This window comes from Mastomys coucha, unplaced genomic scaffold (genome assembly GCF_008632895.1).
Source record: "Mastomys coucha isolate ucsf_1 unplaced genomic scaffold, UCSF_Mcou_1 pScaffold23, whole genome shotgun sequence".
In the NCBI taxonomy this organism is placed as follows: Eukaryota; Metazoa; Chordata; class Mammalia; order Rodentia; family Muridae; genus Mastomys; species Mastomys coucha.
Window position 1 is genome coordinate 86,333,001 of NW_022196906.1, and position 9,963 is coordinate 86,342,963.

The 9,963-nt window shown below is 37.6% G+C and overlaps 1 protein-coding gene across 2 annotated transcripts in view; it reads left to right on the forward strand.

Annotated features, from left to right (window-relative positions):
• Positions 1-6,533, forward strand: part of Plod2 (procollagen-lysine,2-oxoglutarate 5-dioxygenase 2) — a 70,495-nt gene extending 63,962 nt beyond the window's left edge. Inside the window, exons 14-20 of one of the 2 annotated variants that reach the window (XM_031343158.1) lie at positions 77-139; positions 1,050-1,163; positions 2,870-2,935; positions 3,478-3,582; positions 4,632-4,778; positions 4,884-5,009; positions 5,165-6,533. In XM_031343158.1, coding sequence (XP_031199018.1) covers positions 77-139; positions 1,050-1,163; positions 2,870-2,935; positions 3,478-3,582; positions 4,632-4,778; positions 4,884-5,009; positions 5,165-5,320 — 777 coding nt within the window. In that variant the 3' untranslated portion in view covers positions 5,321-6,533. The remainder of the gene's footprint in view (positions 1-76; positions 140-1,049; positions 1,164-2,869; positions 2,936-3,477; positions 3,583-4,631; positions 4,779-4,883; positions 5,010-5,164) is intronic. The other variant, XM_031343159.1, reaches the window with a different exon arrangement.
• Positions 6,534-9,963: the final 3,430 nt, after the last annotated feature.

Here is a 9,963-nt window from a genome sequence, read left to right on the forward strand (position 1 = left end):
TCTGTTTACTTATGTACCAAGATGACTCGCACATGGGTGTGCAGACCAACTGACCCGATGCTTCTCTTCATTTTAGACCTTACAAAGGGAAAAAGACTCCCCTACTCCGGAAACATTCCAAATGCTCAACCCCCCAAAGGTGTCATTTTTATTTACTTTTACTAATTTTTCTTTATGCAATTGTTAGATATGCTGTGTTGAGTGGCAGGAATGCCACCTCTTAAGAGTCTCCTTTGCACTGGTGGGTAAAATGTTGGTACTCATGGGATGCTTATCTGCTCGTATGTGTGTTGTGGGATTCTGGAGGAGTGTTGCTGGAGGGCCGGCTCTTGGTCGGATGAAAGTAATTTGCACAGTATGATTAGCAGGTGAGAGAAATAACTTCAGATGCTTTTTCTTAGTGTTGTAAGGTTTGGGGATGCGCTGGAGAAGGAAGTAGGTTGAAAGTGCATCTCCATTAGAGACGAGACCTCGGCACTTCCTGATGTGTTTGTTTGCTACTAATCATTCTTATAACAAAAACAGGTACAAAGAGACTTCCTTGACCCAGTGGTGTCGGCCACACTGACTGGGTTTAAGGCAAGGACAGGAGAAGTCCCTCTTAGATCCTTGCAGTGCCTGCAGAACTAACCGTCTGGGTGCTGAGGCAGAACAGTGGAGGAGTGCCGCACGGAGCAAGAACTTTGACATCTGGAGCTCCATAAAATCCGTGTTTCTTTGAAAGGAAGCAAAGAGAAAAAGAAGACACACTTGATTGCCTGTCGATGTCTGGAATGTTTTCTGCTTTCCCCGTCTGTGTCTAGGATTATTGAGAGAGTGACAGAAACCTGGTCCCCTCTCCCTTTCAGTTGACCCTTAGTGCTATTTTGTGTGTTGTGTGATTTTATAACAATATTTATTTTAAATAATACATGTTCTATGAAAATTAAAATGTGTGTTTACAAATGAAGTATTATAAACATTGAAATTAATGCATTTTATGTATTTTTCCCATGATTAAATGTTCTGCACTTTTAGATTAATATTCCTTTTTTTTTTTTGGTATGTAGGGTGTGTTTATGTACATTTCTAACAGACATGAATTTGGACGGCTGTTATCAACTGCTAATTACAACACTTCCCATCTTAACAATGACCTCTGGCAGATTTTTGAAAATCCCGTGGTATGTTCATGTTCAACTCCCTTGTTGCTTATCTTCCAGTCACATTAAATGGACATAAATCGTGTACTAATATTGACACATAAATGTTTTTAAATGGGTACAATTAATTGTGTTTTATGATCTGCAGTAGTTCTAAACTTGACCAAGAACAGGTTAAAATTAAGATACAATTATCTTAAAGGAAAGGAATTTATCAGTTTCTTTGCTTTCTCCCAGTACTAAGCATAGTTTTAAAAAATATGAATAACATACATATTTTCAAAAGGGGGAAAAAAAGAAAGACCTTCGTGACTTGGGGTTAGAACTATCCCTTAGCATCAAAATGCATTGGGTTCATCCCCAGCTGCCCCTAATCCCACCTACACACACACACATACACACACACACACACACACACACACACACACACACGAAATATCACAAGTTAGTTTGGGAAAACACCCAGTATTTAATTGAAGTTACTTAGTGTCATACTACTTAGTAAAGTGTTCTGACAGTTTTTGTAAGTATTTACTAAGGTAGCGAAGGACCATGCAGAGTAAAGCTTTCTACCGTATAAGGTAATGTTCTCTTAAGATGAAGAAATTTGAGTCAGATAGTAAGTGCTGCTGGTTTTGAATTACAGGGACCTCGTTCATCAGTAGCATTAGCACATCTATCTATTAAGAAAGCTTTCTTGAATAGTCATTTTCATTACCTTCTTAAGATCTCTTCCCCTGCCAACAGTAAGTTTTAAATTACATGACTATCACCTCCTGATGGGAGTACTCTTTGATTTTTTTGAAAACTAGCAGGATTCCAAAAAGAGCAAGGTTGAACACTGAATCCTCTGTTGGATAAAAAAAGAAATATCTTTTTGTTACTTTGGTATTTCAAAGGTATATTGTCTTGTTTTACCTGTACACTTTCAACTTTAATGAGGTAGAACTAGAAATGGTTTTCTTTTCTTATGGAAAGAATAGAGTCTACACGCTTAACTCAGGTTCTGAATTTTTGAGTTTTGAGGGATGGCATTACTTGGTTATAGCTTCCAGGTGAGCTTTAGTTCCTGTCCTTCATTGTCTGTATTTCTGTAGGAACTCCGCTCTCCTGAGCGGTGATGGGGAATGTGCTGAGCTAGTAACCTTCCCATGATCTTGCTCATTCTTTCATACTTCAGTCTGAAGATTTTCAGTGACAGAACATTTAGTGATTTTCTCATTTTCAGAATTTCTAAAAGATAAGTGAGATTATAATTGACTTGATGGCTAGAAAGATGTTTTTAAATTAAATGTTTATGACAATGCCCAATATAAAACATTAGGGACTTTAACATCAACAAATTAAAAATGATGGCCCAACCCAGCTGGAATGTGAGGCTTTGTCCCTTCTCTTAACACTGAGCTACATTCCCAGTTCTGTGTTTTATGTTTATATACCATATGTATAATTTCATAAAAAATTGCATACAAATCTATCCATTATAATAATATTCGATTTTAATAGCCTGAGACATGAAACTTTATAAATAAAAGGCTTGGTTTCATGGGGTCTACCCATACACAGAATCAGGCCAGGATTAAAATATAAATTGGTTTCTGAAAATGACTATTTTCAGAAGCTTACAAGCTCCTTGAACTTATAAGTTATTTGAATATTCTTACAATGTATATACTTATTTATGGAACATTTATGTCTTCTGGTTAAATGTGTTCTTTTTTTCTTAGGATTGGAAGGAAAAATACATAAACCGTGATTATTCAAAGATTTTCACTGAAAATATAGTGGAGCAGGTTTGTACTTATGGTTCTTCCTTATAGAGTGTTTTTCCTATTATTTCCACAAAAATCTTAAGTAATACTACATTAGCAGAAAATTTAAATACAGAGAAAATATTGGCTAGGCACTATTCCTAAGGTTTACTTACAGCTTTTAGTTTTCTTAATGGAGCCAACGATCAAGACCTCACTGTCTTTGAAAATAAGCAGATGTGCATCTAGGTGCTGGAGCTGCCTCAAGCCACTGAAGCTGGGGAGCTCTGGATAGGTGGCAGCACAGTGGAACGTTGTCTTGGAAAATCAGTGGGTTCCCTTCCTTAAACAGTCTGTTAAAAGTATACTACATTTCAGTGTTCAAAACTGTCATTCAGGTTTGTCTCTGAGGATGTTTCTCCAGGTCTGTGACGCCCCATTGTTTTATGGAGCAAGACCAAGAAAGCACACTACCAATTAAACATTGATAAAATGGTTTTCTGGTGAAGAGTTTTTAAAAACGTGTACATATCCAAAGTTATTACTGGTGTTATGCCACTTTGTAACGGCACACTGTATTGTAGCCTTGTCCAGATGTCTTCTGGTTCCCCATATTTTCTGAACGAGCCTGTGATGAGTTGGTAGAAGAAATGGAGCATTATGGCAAGTGGTCCGGAGGAAAGCATCACGTGAGTCATAATCTGCAGAAAGGAGTGGAGTGGGGACGGGAAGGGTAGAGAGTCAGAGATTTTTTTTCAGAGGACATGCGCCTTATTTGGTACACGTCTCTGAGGCCTTGCGCTAATTGAATTAGCCATCGAGAAACTTGTAAGCCTCATCTTACTGATTGCCAATTGTTTTCAGCTCACTCTGTACCTGGGTCCCTTTCTCATTTATGAAAGTAATTCCACTGTGTAGCCACGAGGGACCGCGCCCCCAGACTGGAAATGATGAGGAAATGCATGTCTCCACTCATCAGCATTCCAAGGACAGTTTTTATTCCCTGTGCATATTGTCCCAGCACACTGTATTGAAAACGCTAAGAGAATCATGCATTTGACTGTTAACATGGTCTTGTGTGTATAAAATAGTGCAGCGGAATCTGTAATTCTGCTTTTTGTTTACATTCAGTTAGGAAACTTGGCAGAAAGTAATACAGGCATTGATTCCTTGTGTCTCTTTAAGGAGCCACAGGGGCACTCTGCTCTTTATTTAACATTACAGAGGGATTTTTAGTGGCATAGTTTGGAACCTTAATTGCATTTGCCCCGAGTGGCTCACAGTTAACGTAGCTGATCAGGAAGGCGTGCTTTTAAGATATGAGGTCTAAAGATGGTGATGTGATGGTGAACACTTGCTGAAAGCCTTGGGTTTCACCAAACACAAGAAGGGCTGTGGGGGCTCTGGGCTACATAGCGCATAGTGGGATCTACCGTGAGGCTGATTTTAAAGTTATTTTCAGGGGTGGTATGAAGACTTAAGAAGCCCACTTTAATATTGAAACTCCATCTACAATTAATAAGTACAAAAGTGTTTTCTAACTGAAGCTCGCTTCATCACCGACACATGCATGTCATGTGCAAGGCTGTGTTACCTGAATGAACTTGATCCTCTTGCAGTTAAACCAGATGGCACAGCATACTCAAACAGCTGTTTGTTTTATCATGATTCTTGATCAAAAACAATACCAAGATAATAATCAGTACAAATTGTCTTAATGTATTAATGTTATTTCCAGGATAGCCGTATATCTGGTGGTTATGAAAATGTCCCAACGGATGATATTCATATGAAGCAGATCGATCTGGAGAATGTTTGGCTTCACTTTATCCGTGAGTTCATTGCTCCAGTCACACTGAAGGTCTTCGCAGGATATTATACAAAGGTAGTTGTCCCGTTCTTCCTGACTGTTCCGCACCTACCAGTTCAGGCAAGAATGTGGTCTCCCTTGTTTTCACTGCTAAGCAAGCCTCCTGCATTGATCTTCTAGGGATTTGCACTGCTGAACTTTGTAGTAAAGTACTCACCTGAAAGACAGCGCTCACTCCGTCCCCACCATGATGCCTCAACATTTACCATCAACATTGCTCTGAATAATGTAGGAGAGGATTTTCAGGTAATTATGACAAACATATGAAAAAAATTTTTAAGGAGCTGCGATATTACAGAAAAGGCTCTGCTGATAATTTTGGTTTTGCTCACTGTTTAGATGGCACAGTTTGAATGTGGCCACTGATTAAAAATGTGTTTGTTTCTCTTTAACTTTTTCAGGGAGGTGGGTGCAAATTTCTAAGGTATAATTGCTCCATCGAATCCCCACGAAAAGGCTGGAGCTTCATGCATCCTGGGAGGCTCACACATTTGCACGAAGGACTTCCTGTTAAAAATGGAACAAGATACATTGCAGTGTCATTTATAGATCCCTAAGTTATTTCCATAACGCAAACTGCATGGCTCTCTGAGGTGAATGACTGGCGCAAACATGTCTGTGAAGTTGTACTTGAGAAGACGAGAGGAATATTTAAATAATGGCAGCAGAACAACGTCACGTTGAGCCAAGCGTTTGAAAACTTTTTATATAAAATGGTGTGATGTCTCTTAATGTCTGCTCTGAGCCTTAAAACACAGGTTGAAGAAGAAAAGAAAGGAAAAAAAGTGAAAGTTGATATTTATCTCTGTGCTTTGTCTCTGAAAATAATGACAGTTTATGAAATGTTTAGGTACAAAGGCATAAGTGATGATAAGTAAGCCTGGCAACGAGTTCTTATTTAAGAATAACCTGAGAAGATTTTATTTATCGGTGGGGGACGTTATAGAAAATGGTTCTAAATGAAAATCAGCAAATCTGGAAGTGCAGAACTCCGATGCTTACTGAGTTTATATGTAATTATTAAGTCACGTTGACCTCTGTGTAGGTCTGTTTTCCAGTAGTTAGGAAGAAAACCCAAAGAAATTATTGCACAAAGGTTTTCCTCAAGAAACTTAAGTGCAGATAGCCAATGTATATCCATTGGAAGGAAACTTAGCGGTGAGGCAGATGTTCACTTCTGTTGGAAACTGGGCCCCTGTGTTCCTCCAGGGCAAGCTCTCAGGGGAAGGAAGCTCACGTCTTTCTGCTTTACAAAGCGCTTCAAGCGTCAACTCCAAGTGTCCTTATGTCAGCAGGATTTGTTTCCTTCTGGTATTTTTCCCCTTAATTATAGAAAATAATAATAAGGAAAAATGACAATTTCATTAAAATTAGTAGTAAATTTTATTATGTTTTTTTTTAAAAGCTTAAGTACTTGAATTTTATATCAGGAAAATAGTTTTTGAGCCTGTTCTTTACCTTTGACTATAGTTGGTAGTTAGTCTCTCTTTTTTCCCCCCTAGGGGAGGGGCTTTTCTTTCTCTCGCCATAAACTATTTTTCTCATTCTTAGTCTCGTTATTACCTCTCCTCTACCCTACTTTTTAAAAATTCCCACAGCAAAATTTTTTATTTCAATTTTTAATATTTCTCTGAATGAGGTTTAGATATATTATGGCTACTGTTTTTAATTTAAAGGTTAAACTTGAAGAAAGTCTTTATTCACGGTGCCAAATTCATTTTTCTAACTCTCTGTTAGAAAATAATGAAAAATAAAGTAATTTAAAATAAACATTGTGCTTTTCTGTATTATTGGTGGTTCTTTAGAAGTGAACATATTATAAACTAGTCTGAAAGCATATCTGGATATAAAAGCTATAATTATTTCATTTACCTTGATGGTTTAATAGTATATCAATTACTACCTAAATTTTAAATTCAATTGTACTTTTTTCTACTCTTACAGTGACGGGTGATCTTACAGTGACCAGGGAGATGAAATAACTCATTTTATACGAGCGTGAACGAAAGCCATACATTTAATCAGTCTACATATTTGTCTAGTTGTAGTTTCGAGTCTCTGAGGATCCAGGCAGTGAGGATATGGTGACTCCCCTCTTATGCTCACCAGGAGACTGATTGAGAAGTAAAGAAGTTGGATTCCATCCTTGTTCTCTTCTTGATGGCCCTAAACTGGCAAAGTAGATCAACCAGGTTGAGGAAGTGTTTAGTAATGATTTCTTAGTCTAATCTCACTTCCGGCAGTGTTCACAGTATGTAGATCTGGTCTGGCAGTGGCACTATCCGGGTCCACCAGACACTAAAAGACTTGCTTTCTGCAGTCTAGCCTCGGACACATGCTACACTGTTCAGAGAGGGGCAGATGGCAAGCTTTGGCTCCTACATGACATGTCAGGCCATGTTTCCAGAAGTAGAATAAACACAACACATTAGCTAATTTTCTGGTTTTATTTTTCATCTCACTTTAATGATCGTACAAGTTAAAGATGGGGCAGTGTAGGATTGGGTAGGTGGAGAAGAGAGACTACTGAGACGCTGATGGGAAGAGTTCCTAGAGCCATGATTCATGCATTCTTTTCAGGAATAACAAAGTGACAGATGTCTCTGCAAGAGAGGTATATGAGGAAATGATGCTGCTGGAGTGCAAGACCAGCTATGTAAAAAAACAAATCCATCTCTCTCTGGTGTGTGTGTAAAATATTCTAGAGAAGAACATAGAGGTGGGAGACGTTGGAAGAGTAAATGGATTTTGTGCTTTTTTATTTTTTTGTTGTTTCCTTACAACTGAAATCTTTCACTATGTAAATGCATTTAGACATTATTGAAAAAAATACACAAAAAATATCATTCACATGTCTAAAACAAGAAGGCTTTCAAATCCTCATGATAGTTCTTTTGCTCCAAGTTATTTTTCTCCTTTTCTTATTTCTTCTTCTAATTTCCTTTTTGAAACAGACCCTCTTGCTCACTCACATTCATTAGACAGGTCTCGTGTCTGCGTTTGTTAACTACGCACCTGTGAATCAGTATGAATATTGTCCCCTAGAATAGATCCTTACATTCTAGTATTTCAGTCTCTGTTCTACTTTACCTTTAAAAGTAACTAACGTTGGTGATTTCATAGAGTAAAAAATTGGAAAAGCACGCATATAGGTAGTCCGCGGTGCTCTTAGTGAGAGAAGGAGCCCACATTCCTGCTAGTTTGCCTGCTGGCTAAGCACTAGAGCACATCTTCTGTGTTAGTGTTTGGACATGTCATTCATTCAGAGTTAGGGACCATTTACACAACAGATCTCTTTAAACTGCAGACAAATCTAATAGAATTTAAAATTGCTGTTTACGGTGGAGAATCAGTCTGTGTAAATAACTTCCTTTCACTAGATGCTGTTTTTGGAAAATTAAATTATTTAGGACATCGTGAAAGCAGGCTTTGTCAGCAGTGTTTTGCTGTGGCCTTTCACAGAACAAGTACAGACTTGGAATTGCTATTAAGAAATAGACATTGGAGGAAAACATGGAGGCTGTGTGTGTGTGTGTGTGTGTGTGTGTGTGTGTGTGTGTGTGTGTGTTTGTATGGAAGAAATGAGCTTTGATTCAAATTAAGAAAGTAGAAAACTACGTTGGCACATGCTTCTAAAATGTAAACTGAGCTGTGGACTGGGCTTAGAGCCCATTGGATGGACTCTTGCCATAGAGGTACAAGACCCTATGTTCGGCTATGAGAGCAGTTTTTGTGCTATCAGATTTATGATGTTCATATTTGTACATTAAGAAACCAATTAGTATGTTTTGTCTTCACTGAAAAATAAGTGGCTTCTTTTAAGTATTAATTTTCTTTTTAAATTAGGAACTTCTGCCTATATAATAGTAAAAAACATGAGTCGTTAATTTAAAACTGCTATAACGTGCCAGAAGGGTTACCATTCCAAAGCCTCATTTTAAAGTAATGTTACTTTGTCACGGAGAATTAAGGCAAAGAGAAGGTTTCCTGTAAATTTGGGGTAGATAATAAACTGCTCTGTGCATCACTGCACAATGACTTTTAAAGGAAATTTTAAAGGTGTTTCTTACAATGTTGTTCAGTGACCTTTGAGACCGTAATAGGATCTCTTAGAAGAGCAAGGGGAGTCGGTCACGTGATAGTTGCATCTGCTAGAGCTCCTAACTGCCAGGGCAGCACTGAGCAAGTGGAAGAGTATTCGATACTGAGCATCAGTGGTACGTAATTGGTAATTGGAAAAAGTATATAGTTTCAGTAAGTTAGCCTCTGATGCTGTGTTTTACTAAAGCATTCTCATCTCTGGGTTTCTATAGTTTGTGTTTGCAAACTATGACATCACAGCTCCACCTTGTGGCTAGAATCCAGGGATGATAGAGTCTAATCTAAACAGAATGAGAATGCAAAAATTTGAATTTTCCTTTAGTTATTCCTGAGCAGTTTTTTCTTTAAAGCTAGTTCAAATGAAGTTTGCAGAGATGATTTTTAACAATTCTTTTAAAATATTTTTGCTGTCCTTTATATCATTGTTTTAAAAGGAGTAATTGCAACTTTATTCTCAAAGAATGGGCATGCTTCCAGTTAATGCTAATGAATTATTTTGTCCTCAATTCTAACCTGCATTGTAGGCTTCTCATTTGATTTCAGTCTCTACTAGTAACTGCTAGTGTGTGTTACTAATAAAACTTGTGTAGAAGATGTCAGATGCAGGGGTACACAAGTTATAGATATACCACCACAAGAAGAGGTCCAAAGGATTCTACAAAGGAAAGTATTTTTAATTACTTTGTATGAAAAAAATAAATAATTGTGAGTGCTCATCACAAGGCTAATGGCTATATCATTAAGGACAAGTTACTGTGGTTAAAAAAAATAGAAACTGGATGATTGAGACTTTGAAAGTTAAAAGGTCTACATTTTTTTGAAATTAATGATGTCTTGTAAATGGAGAGAGGCTGGAGAAGTAGTTCTCAGTATGTCTGCTTTTCAGGTTCACATGTTCACGACCACCCTTTCCTGGTACCTTGGCTATTTAACCGAACCAAAGGGATCCAGATCACTCTACAATGATTATCAACCTTCCCAGTGCTGTGATCCTTTAATACAGTTTAATACCCCCAACTATAAAATTATTTTTGTTGCTCCTTTCTAACTTATTTTGCTACTGTTAAGAATACTGTTAAGATGTAAACATTTGTGTTTT